General features: G+C 43.4%; 1 protein-coding gene across 2 annotated transcripts in view; it reads right to left on the bottom strand.

The window, feature by feature from the left end:
- LOC140481344 (dedicator of cytokinesis protein 2-like) overlaps positions 1 to 25,750 on the bottom strand; it is a 1,260,160-nt gene that overhangs the window by 1,070,822 nt on the left and 163,588 nt on the right. For both annotated transcript variants that reach the window (XM_072577382.1, XM_072577391.1), the window contains exons 9-10: positions 19,131 to 19,212; positions 15,434 to 15,569 (exon numbers count right to left, since the gene is read on the bottom strand). In XM_072577382.1, the coding sequence (XP_072433483.1) occupies positions 15,434 to 15,569; positions 19,131 to 19,212 (218 nt within the window). The remainder of the gene's footprint in view (positions 1 to 15,433; positions 15,570 to 19,130; positions 19,213 to 25,750) is intronic.

Genomic DNA, 25,750 nt, shown 5'->3' with positions numbered 1-25,750 from the left:
GATGGAGATGACCTGGGGGTTGCAGTGAGAGATCCTTGTAGATAGCGGAGAACTTCTTCAAGGAAGGTATCCTTGCAAGAGGATTCGCACTAAGGTTAAAATCAACTAGGCAAAAGTGAGGACTGCAGATGCTGGAGATCAGAGTCGAGATTAGAGTGTTGCTGGAAAAGCACAACAGGTCAGGCAGCATCCAAGGAGTAGGAAAATCAACGTTTCGGGCAATTTTCCTGCTCCTCGGATGCTGCCTGACCTGCTGTGCTTTTCCAGCACCACACTAATCTAGACTCTGATCTCCAGCAACTGCAGTCCTCACTTTCGCCACAGGTCTGGTGGGCTGAATGGCCTGATCCTGTGCTGTTTTGCTCTTTTGGCTCTTATCAATCTCCTTTAGCATTTTATATCTGTCTATCAGACGTTCCCCGCCCCCCTCCCCACCCATTGCCCCACCCCATTCTTCTGAACTCCAGTGAGTACAAGCCCCAGCTATTCAACCGCTCCTGATATGCCAGCCCTTTCATTCCTGAAATCAACCTGGGGAACCTTCTCTGATCCAGCTCCAGTGCCACGACATCCTTCCTCAGGTAAGGAGCAATTCAAGAAGGCAGCTCACCCCCACCTTCTCAAGGGCAACTATGGACGGGCAATAAATGCTGGCCAGCCAGCGACACCCAACATTCCACAACTTAATTCTTAAAAATCATTTATATGGATTTTATATAGCAATTACCTGACAGCTATCTAAAGATAAATGTTGGAGGATGCACCACCATAGTTAATCAACAGAATATGTGCTTAGATAGCAAGAAGATGTTTTAATTTGATAGCAAAAAGTACAACTATATTTGGCATGTCTTCAGGATGCATTAAAATCAAAGTTGTTGGAGAAGCTCAGCAGGTCTGGCAGCATTTCTGGAGAGAAAACAGAGTTAATGTTCTGAGTCGGAAGAACAGTTCTTCAAGGAGAATGCCCCCCAGATGCTGCCAGACTCCGGCTTCGGCCAGAGACTCACTGAAGATGTTAGCTAGCATGGTGACAAAATGTCTGAAAATGAACCTTCCAGCTCAGCGAGCAAACCTTGTTATTATCTGTATTCCTCGAAATTCATTCAGTAGATGCAATGACACTCAGATGAGGTTCAGTTGGCTGGATGGACGGTTTGCAATGCAAAATGATGCCAACAGTGTGAGTTCAACTCCCACAGATACTTCTGTTGCCATGAAGGACTCTCCTTCTGAACCTCTCTCCTTACCTGAAGTGTAGCGACCCTCAGGTTATAAATGTCTCTCTCTGATGAGATACCAGCCCTATGGTCCTGAAGGGCTATGACAACTTTACCTTTAGTCAGATGGTCATTGTAAGGAGACACCCCATACCTAGTCTGTAGTGAGTTCACTGCAGATATTTGCTGCAACAGTATTTCAACCGTAAGATATAGGAACAGAAGGAGGCCATCTGGTCTATTGAATCTGCTACACTATTCAATTAGATTATGGCTGTTCTCATAATCCTTAGCTCTGCTTTCCTGTCTTTTTCCTATACCCCCAGATTTGCTTCCTTATTAAATATCTCTCTAGCTTAGCCTTGAATATATTTAATTTCCTAGCCTTGATAGCCCTCTTTGGGAAAAACTTTCACAGATTCGCTTCCCGCTAAGTCTTGAAATTCCTCCCACCTCTGTTTTACATGAATGACCCCTATTCTGAGATTCTGCCCTTTGGTCCTAGACTTTCCCACAGGGACAAACAACAGCGTCTACCCTGTCACGTCTCCTGAGAATCTTAAATGCTTCAATTAAAGTCTCCTATCATTGTCCCAAACTCCACCGACTCTGTCTCCTCATAAGAATATCCGTCCATACCTTAGATCATCCAGGTTTTTGGTCTGCCTCCAATGCCAGCACATCTTTCCTTAGATATTGTTCATTTTCTTCCAGCTGTGGTTTGACTGCTCTGTATAGTTTTAGCAAAACCTCCCTATTTTTATACTCATTTCTCTTTGAAATAAAAGCCAACCCCTACGGGCTGCTGAACTTGGATGCTTAGCTCTTTGTGACTCTTGTTGGAATCCCAAATCTCTCTGTGCTGCGGGTTTCCCTATTTAAATAATACTTAGGCTCTTCTCTTGTTCCTTAAAAAGTGTATAACATCACATTTTCCACATTCTATTCACTCACTTAACCCATCCATATTCCTCTGTAGACTTCTTGTGACATCTGAACCATTTTCCCTCCTTTTGTATAATCCATGTAATTGGCAATAATATACTTACTTCCGTCATCCAAGTCATTCATAGCTATTACAAATAATTGTGGCCCCAGCACTGATCCCTGTGGTACTCCACTAGTTACAAGTTACCACCCTCAAAATGTATCTTCTCTCAACTCTTTGTCTTCTATTAGTTAGCTTGTATTAATGCCAGTATACTGCTCCATCCCCATAGGCTCTTATTTTATAAATAGTCCATTGTGCAGTACCTTATGGAATGGCTTTTTGAAAACCAAATATATTACATCAATTTGTTCCCTTTTACCTACCTTCCTTGTTACCTCCTGAGAAGAACTGTAATATACAGAGATAGAGCTAGGGTCTGCAGGAGTTTACAGAGACAAGGAAGGTTGTAAGTGCGAGAGGAGGTGGGTTGAAGGTGCTACAGAAGGGTACAGAGATAGGGAGCAATATGTGGCTGGATAAGGCCACAAGGATAGGGAAGGTTTTCGGGATTGAACAAGGCTCCATAAATAAGCAGAATTGTAGAACTGGAGAAGAATACAGAGACAGCGACTGTTATAGGGCTTGGAGGAAGTTACAGAGATAGGAATAAGTGTAGTTGTTGGGGTTGGCGAAGGTTAGAGAGAGGGGGGAAACTTTGGTGTTGGAGGACGTTAGAGGGAGATGGTTGTGGGGCTGAAGGACAAAGAACAAAGAAAATTTACTGCCCAGGAATAGGCCCTTCAGCCCTCCAAGTCTGCACCGATCCAAATCCACTGTCAAAACCTAATGCCCAATTCATAAGGATCTGCATCCCTCTGTTCCCCACTCATGCATCGAAACAGACACATCTTAAATGAATCTACCATGCCTGCCTCTATAACCTCTGCTGGCAATGCATCCCAGGCACCTATCGCCCTCTGTGTAAAGTACTTTCCACATGCATCCCCCTTAAACTTTTCTCCTCTCACCTTGAATGCGTGACATCTCATTATTGAATCCCTCACCAAGGGAAAAGCTTATCTCTATCCACCCGGTCTATACCCTTAATGATTTTGTAGACTTCAGTCAGGTATCACCTCAATCTCCTTTTTTCTAATGAAAACAATCCTAACCTACTCAACCTCTCTTCATAGCTAGCACCTACCATTCCAGACAACATCCTCATAAACCTTCTCCCCAAAGCGTTCACATCATTTTGATAATGTGGTGACCAGAACTGTACACAGTATTCTAAATGCTGCAGAACCAAAGTTTTGTACAATTTTAACATGACCTGCCAGTGCATATACTCAATACCCTGACCGATGAAGGCAAGCACGCCATATGCCTTCTTGACTACTCTATCTACCTGTGCAACCACCTTCAGGGTACAATGGACCTGAACTCCCAGATCTCTCTGCTCATCAACTTTTCCCAAGGCTGTTTACTGTATAATTCACTCTATAATTAGATCTTCCAAAGTGCATCATCTCACATTTGTCTGGATTGAACTCCATCTGCCACATCTCCGCCCAACTCTCCAGTCTATCTATATTCTCCTGTATTCTTTGAGAGTCCCCAATGCTTTCTGTGACTCCACCAATCTTTGTGTCATCTACAAACTTACTGATCAGACCATCAATGCCTCTTCCAGGTCATTCCTCTATATCTCAAACAACATTGGAGGAGGTCACACATATAGGGCTGGAGAAGGCAATTGAGATAGTGGGGGTTGCCGAGGCTGGAGTAGTTTACACAGGCAGGGAGGGTTGAGTGGCAGAAGAGGTTACAAAGATTGGATGGAATACAGGGACCAAGGAGTCTTCAATGATAGAGTATTGTGGGGTTAGTGGCAGTTACAAAGACAGATAAGGTTGTAGGTACTGGAGGAAATTACAGAGACAGGGAGGGCAGTAGGTGCTGGAAAAGGTCCAAGAGACAGGGAGAGGTGTTGGAGTTGGGGGGATTTACAGTGATTGGTTGAGTTGTGGTGCAGAGAAGGTCACAAAGATTGAGAAGGGTATAAGGTCAGAGGAGTCTGCAGAGAGAGTGTGTTGTGGGGTTAGAGGAGGTTACAGAGATTGGGGGAGGGGGTTGTGGGGCTGGAGGAAGACATGGAAAGAGAGAAGGGAGATATTGAAAGGTGATGAAAATGAAATTGTGAATCTGAAAACTGAGGAACCAGTGTTGGTCCCAATGATGGGAGTGACAGGAGATGAGGACTGTCACAGCGAGGAGAGTTCTTTATCAGGACGGGGTACGTTTCAGCAGCACTCTTTGATATTCGACCTTGATTACTTTATTACTTTTCAATTTATCTCAGTTGGGAAGCACTTAACCAGGACAAGGCCTCATGATGTCAGTAAAAATAAAACTGCAGTTATCCACTCAGCTCCATTGGTGAACAGTTTGACTGCTTTTAATTCAGATCACACCAACCTGGAGCAAAATTCCATTCAAGCTAGTGTTTTATCTTCTATCAATTGAAATGTTCCATCATTTATTTTGTGTTTTTTTTTGAGTAAAAGAATAGCTGGGGAGCTTGTGCGACTCTTCCCATTAAACACAGATGAAAACAATACACCTCCACCACCTCCACGTGTTCAAGTGTCATCTCCAGCTGTACTTCACAAAGGAACTCAAACTAAATCAGACATTAAGTGTAGGAGGGTAACTATCTTTGATGACAACCAGCACAGGTTTGGAGTTCAAAAGAATTATTTTGCAAGTTGGTGAAAATAAAACGCAAAACCATTGACTTTTTTTTGTCATTGGAGATGGGCCTGTTCCCTCTCAGTCACGAGTCGTGTGTCCAAGGCTGCCTCTCGATGAGCTTTGTTCAGCGAGGGCAGATTTTTTTGGTGGAGTCCTGCCCCGCCAGCAAAGTGCATGCAGCGTAGAAGGAGGTCACGAGTTTTCTTCTTCCCCTCCCCGCCCCCTCATTTGCAGACCCTTTTTGTTTTGAAGGTTACACTTCAGTCCCAGATCCAGGAGCATCCCATGTGGAACGGGGAGGGGCAGGTCAGAGGACCTTCTCTTGAGTCTGCTCTGGAACCTGGGTAAAATGGCTCTTAACCAGGTCTAGGCACTGGGCTGCACAGGGGCTCTTTTTCCCTGAATATCCCCCCCCCCACTTTTTCATTGAAGTATTTCAGTTTGTTTTCCATCAGTTTGAAAACATATCGAGGGTTTTCTGGGAATGATATAGGTGATTCAGTCCCTTGAGTCTGTCTGCCATTCAATCACTGATCTGTAAGTTAAACCTGTTTTGTTGTCATTGTTCCCTTTCTCTTAGTAACCATCCTTAACGCAAACAGGAAAGCAGATTATTTGAACAAAAATAATTGAACAAAAAAAAACACCTCTGTGCTCGAGTTTCCCCGGAGAGGGAGCACATGGTGCTCACCATCATGGTCCAGGCCTTTTGAAACCATTGGGTACCACAGGGACTGAAGTGCATCAGCGGCCTGGACAAGTTACTATTTTAATTTATTAAGTTTCTATTTGGTTATACTAGGTTCAGTTTGACTGTTAACTTGTATTTTTATTTCGATGCAGCGGCTCTTTCACTCTTTTGACTTTGAAAAGAGTAGAGGGAGCTTTATTCTGTGTCTGACCCCATGCTCTCCCCGTCTTGGGAATGTCTAATGGGGACAAGGTTTGAGGGAGCTTCACTCTCTATTTGAAATAGCAGATGGAGGCACATTCAGCCCAGCATGTTCAAAGCCCAACCCAAAGAATTGGCTGCCCATGTTGATCCGACTTTCCCAGCTCTCGATTGATAGCCCTGTAGGTTAAGTACTTCCATGCGAATTGATAAGTTTTGTTCATATTATTTTTGTTCAAATAATCTGCTTTCCTGTTTGCGTTAAGGATGGTTACTAAGAGAAAGGGAACAATGACAAGGAAACAGGTTTAACTTACAGATCAGTGATTGAATGGCAGACAGACTCAAGGGACTGAATCACCTATATCATTCCCAGAAAACCCTCGATATGTTTTCAAACTGATGGAAAACAAACTGAAATACTTCAATGAAAACATTTGGACCTTCTGTGAAGTCAGCATTTCCCAGTGTATTAAAAGTCAACTTCAGCACTTGGAATTGGCTTCGAATCCAATCGCTTTTCATCAGAGCTTAACATATGACCAATCCCCACTAATAATAAATTGTGTATTAACAGAGTCTTTCTGTTCCCATTAAACAGTAATTAGTCAATCGAAAACAAGAAATCTATATTCCCTAACCAAGCACATTTCTTTATTTTCATATGGCTAATCAATGGATTTGTTCCTGTGTGTTCATCACTTTGGTTCCCAAGTTTGCTGACTGAGCAGGCTTCTGCAGACTGCATCTATATATTACTTTAGGTGAAGGCATGACAGGAGTGGGAGCACTGTTATCAGCCCCTGTCAGCAATGATCTCTCTCTGCCAGAAAGAAAGAAAAAAGATTTGCAATTGTCTAGCCCCATTAGCCATGACCTTAGCCTCTTTATAACCAATGGGAAGCTTCTGAAGAGTAAACGCTGCAGTGCAGAGACCAATTTGCACAGCAACAACCTGTAAACAGACGTGTGATGCAGACCTGATTGGTGATGTTGGTTGTGAGGAAGCACTAGCCAGGATATTGGGAAGACCTCTAATGCCCTTTGAATCTTTACCTATGATGGCAGACAGACCCTTAGCTTAATATTTCCTCTAAAGATGACAATTCAGCACTTACTCTAGGCTATTCTGAATCTTACCTTCACCCCCAGGCTAGTATCTTCATCAAAGCTGCACCTGACTATGTGAATCCATGTGGTGTGAAACTGTTGAGACCCCAGCACCAAGCCCTTTAGCTTTCCACTCAGTGAAGCTCCACAGAATAACTTCACTCCTTTTAACTAATATTTCAGCACTCTTTGCACTCAGCCAGTTCCTTAACTACACGTTCTGAGGAAGGGTCACCGGATGATCGGACGATTAGATAGGGTAGACAGTGAAAGTCTTTTTCCTAGGATGATAACATCAGCTTGTACGAGGGGGCATACCCACATATTGAGGGGTGATAGATTTAAGACAGATGTCAGAGGCAGGTTCTTTACTCAGAGACTGGTAAGGGCGTGCAATGCCCTGCCTGCCAATGTAGTCAACTCAGCCACATTAGGGAGATTTAAACAATCCTTGGATAAGCACATGGATGATGATGGGATAGTGTAGGGGGACGAGCTGAGAATAGTTCACAGGTCGGCGCAACATCGAGCGCCGAAGGGCCTGTTCTGCGCTGTATTGTTCTGTGACCCGAATAGTTAACTCTAATTTCTCTTCACAGATTCTGTCAGATCTACCGAGCTTTTCCAGCAACTTCTGTTTTTGTCCTGACCATGCCATTTGTCTAGGATGCCCACTGCCTCATGCCCTGACAGGAAGCCTTCAGGTGGGAGATTATTTCAAAACAGTCTGGAATTTGAGCTTGATTATAGCATTGCTAAAACATCATCCATTTGGATAGCCACTTTGATAAAAATCACCCGGAATCAGCAGATTCTGAAAATTTGTTAGCCGGCAAGTCATCCACATTTCATTTGAATCCATCTGAAAGGATCCCAAATCATTCTGAGATGTACAGCAGAGAAGGGGCCCATTTAGTTCATAATGTTAACACTGTTGCCAGCTCTTTAGATTGTACTGTTAACTCCTATCCTGCATCTTTTCCTCATCTCCATACAACAGTTCAGATATATCCTTTACAAACATTGACCAAGTCCTCTCATGTTGCCACCAGCGATAATGGCTAAACGAAGACTGTATTGTGGCAGTAATATCGAGTAATCCAGACCCTCAAACTAATATCCTGTGGACATGAGTGCAAATATGTTCATGGTACTGAATGAAATTTACATTCTACCGCAACATCTGAATGAAAGGCTTGGTCTAATTGTGATCATGTTGACTATTATTAAAATCTGATTCAATAATGCTCTTTAGGGAAGGAAACCTGCCATCCTCAGCTGGTCTGGCCTACATGTGGCTCCAGGAAATAATTGACTCTCAACTGCCCTTTGGATCATTCAGAATGGACAATAAAGTTAGCCCAGACAGAGAGACCCAATGAGCAAATAAAACATAAAAACCCTCCATTAAAAATTTGAAGATTTTTCTCCATTGGGCCTTTTGCTTTGGTCCATTCTGCGTAAATTTGATAACTTGATCATGTGCCTTGTATCTGTAGTTCATTACTTCAGCTGAAGTAGCTGATATGCAGCAGTCTGTGCCATCCCATTAATATTATAGTGCAGATTTGACTAACACTTGGGATATGGAACAATATGCACAAAATACCTCTTCCCAATGATATGAATGCCACTTTGGTGCCATTACACAGAATGGAAGCAGGAGTAGGCCATTCAGCCCTTCAAGTCTGCTCCACCACTCATTCTGATCAAACAACTCAGTAGCCTGCTCCTGTTTTTCCTCAAATCATTTGGTCTCTTTAGTCCCAAGTGTTATATCCAACTCCTTTTTGAAATCATACGATATTTTGGCCTCAATTGCTTTCTGTGGTAGCCAATACCACAGGCTCACACTTTCTGGGTGAAGAAATTTCTCCTCACCTCCATCCTAAATGGTTTATCCATGTCCACAGACCCCTGGTTCTGGACTCTCTGGTCATTAGGAGCATCCTTCCCATATCTGCTCTATCTAGTGCTGTTAGAATTTTAGTTGAGATTCCGCTATCCTCCTCCGTTCTTCTGAACTCCTGTGAATACAGTTCTAGCCAACTCAATCTCTCCTCCTATGTCAGCTGAGACATCAAAGGAATTGCTACACTCCCTGGACAGCAAGAATATCCTTCCTCAGATAAGGAGAGAAATCCTCCACGAAACCTAGCAATAATGACATAACCAATTTCTCCTCAGATTCAGACCGATGTTGCAAGTCCAATAAAGCTTGCCTCGGAATGAGCAAGAAACGGTGAGAGGGTAAAGGCTGGAAGTGACTTGCGTTAGTCTGAGCTGATATTGTATACCTTAAAATGATATTCCAGTTTGAACCAGCAACAGTCATTTCTAGATTTTAGTGGCTTCCTTCTTCCGCACTCTCTGTCTGTGCTGGAAAGCTCTACGTGAGAGCAATTCTGGACAACAAACCACTAAGCTAGTGCAGAGAATAATTGCAGCATCTCTTTTCCCCTGACATTGTGTTTCATAGATACCTATTGTCATTCAAAGCTGTGGGAGCATTCACTGCTCGCTGTGGTACAATGGGTAGCATTATCCTCCCTCAGTGGGGAAACTTGAATTGTGGGTTGAAGTCTAATATGGATGTCATTAATGCACAGCTGCAAGATTGAGGTGCAAGAGTTAAACCAAAGCTTTCAGGTCATGAACAAGATCCAATGATGTATTTCAGAAAGAGAGCGCTCGCTAACAAACATCCCAGCAAACAACCTTGATAAAATGATGACTTGACCATTATAACATTGCTCCCTATGAGATCTTACTGTGTGCAAATTAGTTGCCACTTTTTAAATGTTATGACAGAAATAACACTGCAAAGGTTGCTCTCTTGGGGACAGTCAAGGTCATAAAAGGTGATGTGAAAACCTTAAGGTTTTCCTTCTGTTGCCTTTTCTCCTGAACAAGCAAATCTTTTAAAAATTAATCACATCTGAACCATCTCGGAAAATATTGCCACATACGAGCATTCCCTTGAAGAATGATATTTGTGGTTTCTTTTCTCAAGAATTCAGATTTTGTTTTTATGCATCTCTTTTATTTATCATCTACATAACAAACACAGACACACGTGACCTGGGCTCCCCCTGCTGGGTTTTCTCGATTAGCTTTCAGTTGCTTTGAAGAGCTTTTACACCATCATTTCCCAGAATTCTCTGCTGAGTTTATAAACACATAACTTACATAATCACAACTATCATCATTTGTTCCATCCATAAAACAGACACAATCTAATGTATCTGAATCACTACACTACACACCACACTTAACTCATCCTGACCCTTCAAGTAATTAATCAAAACTTGAAACTGTCTATCCAACCCATATCTTCATTATTAAACTCGAGTTGTTCTCGAATTACATGACTGTGTTTCCTGTCTCTCAGGAACTGAACGAGTCTATTAAGCAATTGGTTAATCAAAGAACAATACAGCACAGGAACAGGCCCTTTGGCCTTCCTAACCTGCCATGACAATGTTTGTGCTAACCTGTGTAGAATGAGTTTTCTCTTATGATTCAGACAGCAACAAACTGAATTTATGTGGTGCCTATAACATCATAAGGCCCTCTCTCAGGAGATTAAGACTCTGTCAAGAGCGTCTTAGGAGAAGAAAGCAAGAGAAACAGAGAGGGTTGGGGAGGGAATTCCGGAGCTTGGAGACCAGGCTGCTGAAGCCACAATCGGGAGTGGAGGATTTGATCAAAGACGTGAGGAAATAGTCATGAGGCTGGAGGATATTATACCTGCAGGGAGGGCAAGGCCTTCAGGGGATTTGAGAGCTAGGTGAGAATTTTAAAATTGTTTAGGTTAGTGAAATCAAGGGACAAGCAATGAAAGAGGCTTGGTGTGAGTTTGGACACTCCTGTGGCAAAGTTGTTGATTACTTATGGAACATAGGAGCTCTGCCAGAAGTGAGTTGGAAGAGTCAAGTCCAGAGGCAACAAAGTCACAGAATCCCTACAGTGTGGAAGCAGGCCATTCGGCCCATTGGGTCCACACCGATTGTCGAAAAAGCATCCCATCCAAACTCACCCCCCTGCATTTCCCATGGCTAACCCACCTAGCAGCACATCCCTGTGACACTATGGCCAACTTATCTAACCTGCACATCGTTGGGAGGAAACCGGAGCACCCAAAGGCAACCCAGAAAGACAGGGAGAAACTGTGCCTGAGGGTGGAATTGAACCCAAGTCCCCGGTGCTGTGAGGCAGCCCGTGCTAACACTGAGCCACCATACTACCCTGGTGAAGGCTTTAACAACAGATCAGCTGAGGCTTGGGCCTCATCTTTGATGTAATGGAGGAAGTCTTAGTGGTGGTGACATATTTTACCAGACAATGAATTAGGTCTCAAAGCATGCCATCCAGGTTGATGCCAGCAGCCATGTTCAAAGCAAGATGGTTACCAGGGAAAGGGATGTTGTCAGTTCATTGTAAGGGAAGGGAGGTTGTGGATTTGAGTCCTATGCCAGCATGTGGAACACAAATTCTGCAGTGATACTCCAAAACAGTACTGAGGGAGTGCTGAACTACTTCACCATCTTTTGGGTAAGGTTAAACCAGTGCCCCAGCAGCCCATTCCACATACTATGGCACTGTTTCAAAGGGGAGTTAAGGGAGCTGATCTCTGTGTGTTTGCCAACATTGATCAAGTAACAAAACCTCATTAAAAAAGGAATGGATTATCTGAGAGTTATCACACTGCTGTTTGTGGGACTTTGCTATGCACCAATTGAAAATTGCATTTCTTACAGTTCCTTACAGTGAGATAGGACTTCAGATACATAGAGTATTTTGAGAAGTCATGAGATCGTGAAAGGAGCTACATAACGTGTCGACTACCATGCTTCAAGTGAGGGGACAGATTGAGGAGGAGAATACACGCCAACCAGTGCAGGAATCAAACCCATCTCGATAGTGTTACTTTGCATTGCAAACTAGTCGTCCAGCCATCCTCAGCTAAACTATAGATTTATAATAAACCATTTTAATCATATGGATGTCAGTGAATGCAAACATACAGACTCCACTGAAGAGTTGGATATCCAGTTATGGCATCAACATACATGTGCCGGTTGTCTGTGTGCACATGTTTGTGACTGTGTATCTGTGTTGAAAAATGTAGTGCTGGAAAAACACAGGAGGCCAGGAGGCATCTGAGAAGGAGAATTGACGTTTCGGGCATAAGCCCTTCTTCAGGACTGTGTATCTGTGTTTGTCTGTCTGTGTATTTGTGTGTTTGTATCTTTGTCTGGTGTGTGTATGTGTGCGTTCCTGCACGTGTCTGTATATGTCTGTGTAGGCCAATATGTGCATGCTTATGTGTGTGTCTATGACTGTGCACCTGTGGTCTGTGTGTGTTTGTCGTGTCTGTGTGGTTGTCTGTGTGCGTGTGTGTGCATGCTTGTGTATGCCCGTCTTTGCATGTGTGTGCTTGTGTCTCTGTGTGTGTGTTCACGTGTATGTGTACACTTGTGTCTGTGTGTGTATGTGTACACCTGTGTGTGTGTGTGTTCGCGTGTGTGTATGTGTACACCTGTGTGTGTGTATGTGTATGTGTTCGCGTGTGTATATGTGTACACCTGTGTGTGTGTTTGTGTATGTGTTCGCGTGTGTGTATGTGTACACCTGTGTGTGTGTATGTGTATGTGTTCGCATGTGTGTATGTGTACACCTGTGTGTGTGTATGTGTATGTGTTCGCATGTGTGTATGTGCACACCTGTGTGTGTGTGTATGTGTATGTGTTCGCGTGTGTGTATGTGTACACCTGTGTGTGTGTGTCTGAGTATGTGTTCGCGTGTGTGTATGTGTACACCTGTGTGTGTGTCTGTGTATGTGTTCGCGTGTGTGTATGTGTATACCTGTGTGTGTGTGTCTGAGTATGTGTTCGCGTGTGTGTCTGTGTACAACTGTATGTGTGTATGCACGTGTATGAGAGTACATGTGTGTGTCTGAGTGTTCGCATGTGTGTATGTGTACACCTGTGTGTGTGTGTATATGTGTGTGTGTGTGAGTGTGTATGTGTGTGTGTGTGTGTATGTGTGTATGTGTGTGTATGTGTGTGTGTGTATGTGTGTGAGTGTGTATGTGTGTGTGTGTGTGTATGTGTGTGTGTGTGTGTATGTGTGTATGTGTGTGTGTGTGTGTGTATGTGTGTGTGTGTGTGTGTATGTGTGTGTGTGTATGTGTGCTTGCATGCTGGAAGCTGCAGTCAGGGTGTCAGGTGCATTGAAAATGTTCAGGAGCAGCAGCACTTTCCAGCCACCACTGGGAATTATCCATTGGCAGATGGGAACGGGGATCAGCTGCTCTGCTGGCTGCTGCAAGATGGTTGGGCAGCAGCTTTGTATCATTAAGACACCAATTTCTCTGGATTCAGAGAGTGCCTGTCAGGAGTCAGTGTCCTGGAGATAGCCTTCCTGAAGCACACCGGGGCACATTGGAGCTTGACTGAAACTACAAGATTGGGAATCCAGCAGTGAGTAAAGATAATGGCAAAACAGTCTGAATGGGCCATAGGGCTGATGGTGGTTTAACCTGATGCAAGGGAAAAGATAGAGAAGGAGAGGCCCCTTATTTGTAACCTCAGCCAGAGCAGGAATTATGCTATTGACTGCATCGTTGTGGTTTTGTTCGCCGACCTGGGAATTTGTGTTGCAGACGTTTCATCCCCTGTCTAGGTGACATCCTCAGTGCTTGGGCGCCTCCTGTGAACTGTGAAGCACTTCTGTGATATTTCCTCCGGCATTTGTAGTGGTTTGAATCTGCCGCTTCCGGTTGTCAGTTCCAGTTGTCCGCTGCAGTGATCGTTATATTGGGTCCAGGTGGGTGTGCTTATTGATTGAATCTATGGATGAGTGCCCATGCCTCTAGGAATTCCCTGGCTATTCTCTATCGACTGCATCACTAAAGCAACCGTCCAGCCAACTGAGCTAACTGACTCCCAGTTTAGAAAGTGAATCACCTCCTGACCCCCCAAAAGCCTGTTCATCCTCTATCCATAATACACAGGACAGGAATGAGGATATTCCCCACTGCCTCGATGTAACATTCATCAAAGTCAACACCATCCAGGCCGCTCTCTTGCTTGGCAAGCCATCCATCATTTCAGCAATAACTGCCCCCGACATTGCAATCTCCACCACTGAGAACATAAAAGACACATGGACAAACCACCAAATGAAGTTCTCTTCCAAGTCATACACCATCCTGATATGTTATTGGCTCAAAATCCTAAAATTCACAGTATCGTGGGCATCCATTCACCACTCAGCGTCAAGTGTTGGAAGAATGCAGCTCAGTACTATCTTCTCTTGAGAGGTATAGGAATGGACAATAATCACTAGCCTTGCCAGCCAAGGCTGTGAATAGATAAAGATAAACAGATTTTTTAACAAGTACACAAAGAACTGCAGATGCTGGAAATCTGAAACATCAATAGAAATTGCTGGAGAAACTCAGCACATCTAGCAGCATCTGAGCAGAGAAAGCAGAGTTAGCATTTCAGAAATTCAGACTGGAAATGTTAACTCTGCTTTCTCGCCACTGATACTGCTAGATCTACTGAGTTTCTCCGGCAATTTCTGTTGTTGTTTGAAACAAAAAAAGGGTCATCTCCTTAACCCACTCCTTGTAACTGTACACCCTATAAATGGCGTGACTCAGATAAATCTATGCTGCACCTTCTCCATATCCAACATTTCCTTGCTATTGTGAGGAGTTCCCAATGGGACTTCATATGTGGCACAGATTTGGTTTAAGCAGAGATTTCATTCCAAAAATCAATCAATCAATCAAATTCACATGCTAAATCATCAGTGGACAAAATAATCAAATCAAATTGCATAAATCAGTTTGTAACAAAGAAATATCACAAAAAGGTGCAGGGTTAGGCTATTTGACCTTGTGAGCTTGCATCACCACTCATTGTCATGATGACTGAACATCCAGTTCAGTTTCCCACTTTCCCCCCAACTATAACCTTTGATCCCTTTAGATCTCAAAACAATCAAATGAAGAACGCCATCTTCCAACAATGGGTCAAGATAGATCTGTAACATTGTAGTCGAAGAGTGTGGCGCTGGAAAACAACAGTTGGTCAGGCAGCATCCGAGGAGAAGGAGAGTCGACGTTTCGAGCATAAGCCCTTCATCAGGTTTCTAATGAAGAGCTATACTCGAAACATCGATTCTCCTGCTCCTCGATGCTGCCTGACTGGCTATGCTTTTCCAGCACCACTCTTCGACTCTGATCTCAGCATCTGCCTGTAACATTGTAGCCTTGATTCTTATTCTGAGAATTAGTTCCCAAACATTTTTCCAAATAAAGAGATAGAAAGGCATGGCAGATTGAGTGAGTGTCAGGGGTTAAGCTCCATCAATTAACTGATGGAGTCACAGTGACCTTTTCTTTTCCTTCCCTCCAATTCTCCGAACTGTTTGCATTTGAGAGTTCACAAACTGTTGATTGATTCCAAGAACATTCTCGGTGTTCTCGTAACTTTGCAATCTTTCACATACCTGAAACTCCAAATGGCCTTCTCAAACCTTGAGTCATCTTTTTGGCATTAGTCTCCTTCAGCTCCATTCTCCCAACCCGGACTATCTGACACACTAAGTAAATCTTCTCTCGATTCAAGTCTTTGCTTCCTAGATCCTAAAATAAGAAAGATCAGAAAGTGAGAATAACAGTTCTAATTCTTTGCACGACAGAATTTGCTTTTGTATTGATATATATATTATAAAATTCTTCTGTTTTGTTTTAAAAGTTAATCAGTAGCCAGCCCTCTTCTTTAAAGTATCAAAGCCAACTCATTAGACTATAAGATCATAAGATATAGGAGCAAATTAGACCATTTGGCCTATCAAATCTGCTCTGCCATTTGAATATGGCTGAAAGATTTTCAATCCCGTGTTTCTGTCTTCTCCCTGAAACTTTTGACCCCCTTACTTAATCTACTCAAGACTGGGTTGGATAGATTTTTCAACTGTCTTTTATTATTTCATGGGATGTGGGAGTCAGCAGCAAGACTAGCACTTGTTGCCCACAAATTGAGTACTTTGCCACTTCAGCAGGCTGTTCAGAGTCTAACACATTGCTGTATCTGCTTTTGTCTGTGTCTCAGCCTGTAATCTCGGTGCAAATTTGCAGTCTGACATAACCCCCGCATGTTCTCCCCGTGTCTGCATGGGTTTCCTCCAGGTGCTCTGGTTTCCACCCACAGTCCAAAGATGTGTAGGTTAGGTGAATGGGCCATGCTATATTGCCCATAGTGTCCAGGGATGTGCAGGTTAGGTGCATTACTAAGGGGTAAATGGAGTAATAGGGTAGGCGAATGAGTCTGAGTGGGTTACTTTTTGGAGGGTCGGTGTGGATTTGTTGGGCCAGATGGCCTGTTTCCACACTGCAGGGGTTCTAAGTTAACCCTCCTTCATCTCTCTGTAACTTTTGACAACTGATGTTCTTTCTGAAGGAACTATGCTGGAGCACCAGAGAATGAGAAATGTAAATGCTACATAGGGAAGTGGAGTGGGGTTGAAGGGGGGCAGGAAGGGATGGACTCCTCACCCCTGTCCCGTGACCTACAAAAGGAAAGTGAATCCCACAGCAACAACACCGTGAGCACCATTAATGAGGGCGATGGTTACTGGAGAGGAAGCCTATGCCCTGCTGTACAGTTTGCTTTGCCAGCAACATCAGCAGTGCCAAGGGCCCAGTCGTGAGTTCTGCCAGGACGGTGGACAAGCCCTCTGAAAAGGCATTTTAAAAAAAACCACAGATGCTGGAAATCAGAAACAAAAACAGAAATTGCTGGAGAAACTCGGCTGGCCTGGCAGCATCTGTGGAGAGGGAAACAGAGTTAATGTTTCGGGCCCAGTGACTCTTCTTCAGAGTTCTCCAGCAGTTTCTGCTATCGTTCCCCATTTAAGGCAGCTATGGTCCAAGGTAAGCCAATGGTGTTGGGCAGAAAGGGTTTAGTGAGGGGTTAGGACATGTGGGTCAACGGGGGCAAAGGGCTCAAGACTATCTCTGGGATTGGGGGGAGGGGGGTGATCCCAGGTGGCCTACTGTATGAATGGCTTCTCCTGTAGATAACGTGTCCTATTCCTTCCCATCCTTTTAAAAATGTTTAAAGGGAAGCAAGCTGTCCGCTCCTGCCCTTTAAGAAGCTCAAGTTTCTTAAAAAGCTGCTAACCCTCACACACAGCCCCTCCCAATCATAGGGGTAACCTTGGTATGGGTAAAGGCCAGCCCCTTCAGATTCTGGGCGAAACCTTGGGATGGATGGAGAGATGTTAGACTGTACACTCACCCAATTTTACATCTTTTACCCCTTTCTCCCTCCTTCTTATTGGATGTTGTGAAACTTAAAAGGGTTCAGAAAAGATTTACAAGATGTTGCCAGGGTTGGAGGGTTTGAGCTACACGGATAGGATGAATAGGCTCGGGCCATTTTCCCTGGAGTGCCAGAGGCTGAGGGGTGTCCTTATAGAGGTTTATGTAATAATGAGGAGCATGGATAGGGTGAATAGACAAGCACTTTCCCTGGGGTGGGGTAGTCCAAAACTAGAAGGCATAGGTTTAGGATGACAGGGGAAAGATTTAAACAGAACACAAGGGGTAATATTTTCATGCAGAGGGTGGTGCATGTCTGGAATGAGCTGTCAGAGGAAGTGGTGGAGGCTGATACAATTACAGCGTTTAAAAGGCATCTGAATGGGTATATGAACAGGAAGGGTTTATAGGGATATGGATCAAATGCTGGCAAATGGGGCTAGATTAATTTAGGATATCTGGTCAGCATGGACAAATTGGGCCAAAGAGTCTGTTTCCATGCTGTACATCTCTATAACTGTATGACCCTCCCCCCACCCAAACCTTGCCAGAAACGTGGGAAGGTCATGTACAATATAGCCCTTTGTTTGTGAACAGCATCTGGAGACAAGGTTAATACAAACAAACAGGGCCATTTGTTCCATTTTGGATTGATCATCTGAAAAGAATTGAGACTGTTTCCATCACACCTGGAGTACTGTGTGCATTTTTGATCTCCTTACGTGAGGAAGGATGTTCTTCCCATAGGAAGAAGAACAACGAAGATTTACCAAACTGGGTCCGAGATGGCAGGAATGATGTGTAAGAAATTGGTTGACTTGGAAGGATTACATTTGCCGGAAATCAGAAGAATGGTTGCTGGGGGGGGGGAGGGGGGGGGGTGCGGGTGGAATCTCATAGAACCCTCTGTAATTCTAACAGGTAGATGCAGGAAGGGTGTTTCTGATGATGGAAGAATCCAGAACGCAGGGTCACAGTCGAAGGATACTGGCTAAACCATTTGGAACTAAGGTGAGAAGAAATATTCTCACCCAGAGAGTGGTGAGTCTGTGGAGTTCTCTCCCACAAACACGGTTAAGGTCAAAAGATTTGAATGACCTCAAGGAGGAGTTGAATATATCATTTGGGCCGAAAGGGCTCTGGAGTGGGGAAAGCAGGAAGAGCCTCCTAAATTGGATGATCAGAATGAATGGCAGAGCAGGCTCGAAGGGCTGATTGGCCTACTCCTACCCTCGCTTCCAAATTTCTATTTTCCTGCTTTCTATCACTGTGTTCATTACTAATTGGCACTGGTGGTCCCTTCACAATTTCAAAATAATAGCAGTAGAGTCTGGGAGCACTTCCCTAAAGAACAGAGGGAGGTTTAAGTTCATTGTTGCTCTTTCTAGTATAGAAATGGATAATATAGGAGCATGAACTGAAGTACAAAAAAACAATTTACAAGAATGATACCAGAACCCAACAGGGAAGACTGAACAAATTCTTTCCATTGGATAGGATTGAGACATGTCTTCTTTCAAATTCTCGAGTGACTTGATTGGATAGACACGGAGAAAATGTTTCCTCCTGTCAAAACTAGGAGCCCCAAATTAACATCATCATGAGTAAATCCAATAAGTAAATAAATAAAATGTCTACACTCAAAGAGTGGGGGGGAATGTAGAGGTTACTATCACAGGGAGTGCCTGAGGAAAACAGCTTTGATGCATTTAAGAGGAAGCGAGATAAACACAGATGGAAGAAAAGAATGGAAGGATTACTTGGCTTTTCTGCAACAGCAAGAGGTGAGGGAAAGGCCATCTCATGGCCTTAAATACCAAGATTGATAGTTGGGTCAAATGGACCTAATTGTGTGCTGGAAAATGTTGATGCCATACTTACTGTGAACACCACTTTTAAATTGTTCAGCATCTCAATCTCCTTTGGTAGGCCAGTGCTTGCCCAGCGGAATAAATAGTTTTCACTGAAAAGACAGAAGTTTATTTTAAGATAAAATCTCCTTTTACATATATTAGAATATAAAATGAAGGCAAAACGACAACCGTCTGAAACCAAAACTCAGCTTGTTTTTCTTATTTCATCGACAGAAGATTTAGCTCCAAACACTTTCAGAGCATATCACTCGGTTGATGATGGACTCTCTCTCATTTTTGAATCTCTAAAAGCCATTACAAATGCCCAGGCACCATGACTTTCCATTGAGAGAATGGCTGATTCAAATGAACCTTCTTCATTGTTTATCCTCCCCCATCAACCTTTTGTTTTCAACTGTTGAATCTGCAATTCACTGCTGAGGTCAGCTCGCATTCACCTTGGCTACTGGTATAGTAAACTGACAGAGAGGATTGCTGTAGAACTTGCCAGATTCCACTGGTGTCATTCCAGGGAGGATCAGCTGGGATCTGCAACAGGTGGCCAAATTGATTTGTTAGATAATCCTGACAGAATGAGTGAACTTCACCAGAATCATGAACATTCAAGCACTCTGCCATAGCCAGTTGGCAGCTCAGAATTTGAACCTTGCAACAAAGAGAAAAATATCAGCAAACACGTGAACAGGCAGAGTGTAGAGTGACATGCAGATGAGATTAGTTTTGAATGGTATCATGGCCTGCACAGACATGGTGGGCTGAAGGGCTTGCTCCTCTGCTGTATTGTTTTCTGTTTTAAAGATCTTATTCATTTTGATTTGGAATTAACTCTGGTTAAAAAATTCAGTCAGCATTTTGCAAAACCTGCACTAATAAATGAAACCTATTAGGGGGTTAGATAGGGTTGACAGTGAGAACCTTTTTCCACGTATGGAGTCAGCTATTACAAGGGGGCATAGCTTTAAATTAAGGGGTGGTAGATATAGGACAGATGTTAGGGGTAGGTTCTTTACTCAGCGAGTCGTGAGTTCATGGAATGCCCTGCCAGTAGCAGTAGTGGACTCTCCCTCTTTATGGGTATTTAAGCGGGCATTGGATAGGCATATGGAGGATAGTGGGTTAGTGTAGGTTAGGTGGGCTTTGATCGGCGCAACATCGAGGGCTGAAGGGCCTGTACTGCGCTGTATTCTTCTATGTTCTATGTTCTATGTTCTATGATTTGCAAATAGCACTTTTTACTTTTTTTTAATCAATTCACAGGACGTGGATGTTACACATCCCTAATTGCCCTTGAACTGTGTAGCTTGTTAGGCCATTTTAGAGGCCTATGCTTTTGGAGTCACATATAGGTCAGACCAGATCAGAATGGCAGATTTACTATTCTGAAAGATGTTTGTGAACTTTTTTGTTAATGGCAATCCATGATGACTTTTTTAAAACTTCAGTCGCGGGATGAGGGCATCTCTGAACTAGGCCAGCATGTATTGTCCATCCCTAATTGACCACAGGGCAGTTAAGAGGCCACCACATTGGTGTGGATCAGGAGTAACATATAGGCCAGACCAAGGAAGGATGGCAAATTCCTTCCTAAAAGGACATAAGTGAGCCAGATGGGTTTTTCTGACAATCAACAATGGATTTGTGGTCATCGTTAGACTCTTCAATTCCAGATATTTTATTGAATTCAAATTCCACCATTTGAAGCCAGGTCCCCAGAAAATTGCCTGAGTTTCTAGATTCACAGTCCAGTGATAACACCACTAGGCCATTGGCTCCTCCTAGGACTTTCTGTTCACCTTTACTGAGGTAGGCTTTCAGTTTCAGTTATTTTTATTAAGTGAATTTAGGTTTCATCAGCTTCTGTGAACCCATGAACTTAAGATCAGAAGGAGATGGAGTAGGCCATTCAGCCTATAAGTAAAGTAAATTGATGGAAGGTGTCATCAACAGTGCTATCATGCAGCACCTGCTCAGCAATAACCTGCTCAGTGACGCCCAGCTTGGGTTCTGCCAGGGCCACTCAGCTCCTGACCTCATTACAGCCTTAGTTCAAACATGGTCAAAAGATCTGAATTCCAGAGAAGAAGTGAGAATGACAGCCCTTGACATCAAGGCTGCATTCAACTGATTGTGGCATCAAGTAGCCCTAGCAAAACTGAAATCAATGGGTATCAGGGGGCAAACTCTCTGGTGGTTGGAGTCACACTTGGCACCTAGGAAGCTGGTTTTGATCATTGGAGGTCAGTAATCTCAGCTCCAGGACATCTCTGCAGGAGTTCCTCAGGGCAGGGTCCTTGGCCCAACCAGCTGTTTTGTCAATGACCTTCCCTCCATCATAACATCAGAAGTGGGGATGTTCGCCAATGACTACATAATATTCAGCACCATTTGTGACTCCTCAGATACTGAATTAGTTCATGCCCAAATGCAATAAGATCTAATCTTGGGCCAAAAATGGTATGTAACATTTGTGCCACACAAATGCCAGGCAATGGCCTTCTCCAATAAGAAACAATCTAACCATTGTTCCTTAGCATTAAATGGTGTTACCATCACTGCATCCCCACTATCAACATCCTGGGGGTGATCTTGACCAAAAACTTAACTGTATACACCATAAAAAATACAATGGCTACAGAGGCAAGTCAGAGGATCGGAAGAGGGTAACTCACCCCCTGACCCACCCCCTCAAGTCTCTCCATCATCTACAAGGCACAAGTCAGGAGTGTGATGGAATACACCCACTAGTCTGGTTGCAGTTGCAATGCTCAACAAAGTTGACACCATCCAGGACAAAAGCAGCTCTCCTGATTGGCAACCCATCCATCATCTCATGACCTCCCACACCAGAGGAGAGTAACAGCAGTGTGTACTCTTGACAAAACAGACTGCAGTGACTCAGACTCCTTTGACTTAACTCCAACAACACTCAAGAAGCTCAACATCATCTTGATGGACAAAGTTGCCCGCTTGATTGACACCAAATCCACAAGCATCCACCTTCTCTACCACCTACATTCAGGAGCAGCAGTATGTACTATCTACAGAAATTCACCAACATTCTTAGGCAATCACTTCCATCTTGAAGGACAATGGCAGGAGATACATGGGAACACCACCTGCAAATTTCCCTCCAAGCCATTCACCATCCTGATTTGGAAATATATCACTGTTCCCCCAGAATGGCTGGGCTAAAATCCTGGAATTCCCTCCCGAATGGCATTGTGGGTTAATCCACAGCAGGTGAACTGCAGCGGTTCGAGAAGGCAGCTTCCACAGGTCAACTAGGGACGGACAATAAACTAGGCAAAAATGAGGACTACAGATGCTGGAGATTAGAGTCACGATTAGAGTGGTGCTGGAAAAGTACAGCAGGTCAGGCAGCATCTGAGGAGCAGGAAAATCAACTGATGAAGGGCTTTTGCCCGAAATGTCGATTTTCCTGCTCCTTGGATGCTGCCTGACTTGCTGTGCTTTTCCAGCACCACTCTAATCATGTGCAATTAACTGTCTTCTTCAAAAAGATCATGCATTTGGAAAGCCATTACTTTCTCTGTATCCATACAAGATGTTAACAAATTTCCTTGAGAGAAGGAGATCTGCTGTCCTTACCCAGTCTGACTACAGACCCACTGCAATGTATTTGACTCTTAACTAACCTTTGAAATGGCATGGGATAATAATAATAATAACATAAAACATCCCTCACAAGTGTAAAGTTAAAAGGACAATCTATACCAGATTTTGCTACTACCACAAAGAATGGACTACATCACTGACATAACGATTTTCACCTCCTGGGTGACCTGCTCACTGCCCCTTTAAGCGAGCCACCAGTTTTGCAAGTTCTGAAATACCTTGTTCATTTAGATTTGTTAAATCAGCAGCTGATCGACTTCAGTGGAGTCAAAGGAAGCATGAAATTGACAGTGACAAATGGGAAATATTCTGGACTGTGTTAGGCCTAAACTCCCAGTAATTACAGTTTCAAATTGTATTCACTGCCAATTTTTTTCCCACCTATTGTATTTTCCGTATGATTGTTCTAATAAATCAGAATACCTTCAATGAAAAACAAAAACGTTTTCTTCAGGTGGAACCAGACTCCTCAAGTCTAATTTCACACCAGTTCCAGGAGGCTACATATCGTTCTCTGCAGTTTGATTGTCCCGGTAAGTGAACAGATGTCATTTGCAAAGTTACAGTGAGCAGGTGAAAATGCTGAAAGTAAATTCAATTGACCTTCTGTCTCATCATTGCGCAGTGCTAAGTAATCGCATGTGCAAGTGTATTTTTGGAGAGAATTTGGAGAGAAGCTTTTGCCACATAGACTGGAACGATGGCAGGTTTGTGTGGTAAGAGGCCCCTCAGTTCACGAAAACTCAACTTCTTGATCGAACAACTTTTCTGTGTTCCCACTAGCTGGGATTACATGGGATTTCCAGTGGGAATCTGGTCCCATGAGAAAGACTTAAACTCCACTCCAGAGATTCAAGGATAGAAATCCAGACCGACAGTCTAGCACAGTGCTGAAGGAGAGCTGTACTGCCAGGTAAAAAATTAAGGCAGAATTAAATAATTGTCAATGTGATAAAGAGGAAAAAGGAACTTATCATTCTGTCACTGACCACTAAATTCCACCATTTTGGTTTAAGGCTTTATGGGGAAGGGATGACCTAGTGGGATTATCGCTAGACTATTAATCCAGAGACCCAGGTAATGTTCTGGGGACCCAGGTTTGAATCCAGCTATGGCAGATGGTGGAATGTGAATTCATTAAAAATCTGAAATTAAGAGTCTAATGATAACCATGAAACCATTGCCAATTGTTGGAAAACTCATGCCTTTTAGAGAAGGGAAACCCTTACCTGGTCTGACCAATACGTGAGTCCAGACCCACAGCAATGTGGTTGACATTTAACTGCCCTTGGGGCACTTAGGGATGGGTAATAAATGCTGACCCAGCCAACAACACCCTCATCCCATGAATGAATTAATACAAATAACTTTATTTACTTGGGTCATGGGGAAAAATTTGGAAATAAAAGGCTGGAATCAATACACAGCATAATAAAACTGTTTAATTTGTTCTAAAAATAAACAACTATTGTCTTTAGGAAAGGCAAATGACTGTCTTTACCTAGTCTGGCCTATACTCCATTCCAGCATCAAACCCAATTGGTTGGACCAGGAATGACCAAGCAGTCTGTTCAATCGTCAAATCAGTGCCAGTGAGTTACACATGTCCACCGCCATCTGTTCAGGACAACTCAGAATTAAGATAAAGGTGAAATCAGCATAGTGCAATAGAGCTGCTTTCTCATTAGAGAGAGATGATTGGTGGTGAGGTGAACCTGAGGGTCACCACGTCTTAGGTCAAGGGCAAGATTGAGTAACAGGACCTTCACGATAACCTTAGCCTGTACGGGAACTGAACCCATGCTGTTGTGTCACTCTGCATCCAAATGGGTGAATGATGCACAATTGACGTCCACCTCATTCATGACACCCACATTCAATGAAAAGACCATAGATGTGAAGCTGGAAATGCACAGCAGGTCAGACAGCATCCAAGGAGTCAAAAAAATCAACTTTTTGTCCCAAAACATTGACTTTCCTGCTCCTCAGATGCTGTCTGACCTGCTGTGCATTTCCAGCTTCATATCTATTGACTCTGGCTTTCAGCGTCTACAATCCTTACTGTCTCCAACAGAATGAAAAGACAAGGCCCACCAAAGAAAACTCAAGGGAGCAATGTCAATAAATCTGGCCTAACCCTTCGTTACCCACACATCATTTACAGTACACGAAGGTACACGTTTCTTTTTAAAACATTGGGATCATTTTTGCAGAATCATTTAGTCTGGGATATCATGTGGGCCTTGGGGGGTCTCACTCAACAGTTGAAGAACCAGGGGTCACTTCCACGGGAACCCCTGAAGGAATTGGGATTATGTGGAGTTGAGTATTCCATCAGGTCAGTCATGATTTTATGGAACGGCAGAAGAGGCATGAAGGGCTGAGTGGCCTGCTCCTTGTTTATACTCTCTTATATTCAGATGAAAGCCCTGGTCCAAAATGTGAAGGTGTAACACTTTACTCCAGTTAAATGACATGCCATCTTATTAACACTGGTGGTTGCCTCGACTTAGGAAGCTTATGAGCTGCCAACCTGCAACATATTTCTGACTGGTCTAGTAAGTTACTTAGTTCAAGAGCAATTAGGAGTTGGAAATCAATTCCACTGATACCCATTCATCCTGTGAATGAATAATAAAACAATGATCAATTTGTTTCTGAAGCATGACTTGCCATCCACTGCCTTGTGGGTAAGGATTCCACAGGATCCATCTGTGTGGAGTCATTTCTCTTCATCCCAGTCCACAATTGTCTATCTTATATTGTGACACTGGTCATGACCCCTTGTCCCAGCCAATTAGCCCTGCTTCCAGACTGTCCATCCCTGTCAGAATTTTATACATTTCAAATGAGATCCCTTTTCATTCATCTAATCTCCAGTGAATTCAGGCCTAGTCAACTCAAAATGACAAAGGTGCCATCCAGGAATCAACCTGATGAAACTTCCCTCAACTCCTTTTCCAACAAATCTATCTTTCCTTTGGAAAGGAA

The sequence above is a fragment of the Chiloscyllium punctatum genome, chromosome 1 (genome assembly GCF_047496795.1).
Source record: "Chiloscyllium punctatum isolate Juve2018m chromosome 1, sChiPun1.3, whole genome shotgun sequence".
In the NCBI taxonomy this organism is placed as follows: Eukaryota; Metazoa; Chordata; class Chondrichthyes; order Orectolobiformes; family Hemiscylliidae; genus Chiloscyllium; species Chiloscyllium punctatum.
This window is presented reverse-complemented; position numbering and strand designations above follow the sequence as displayed.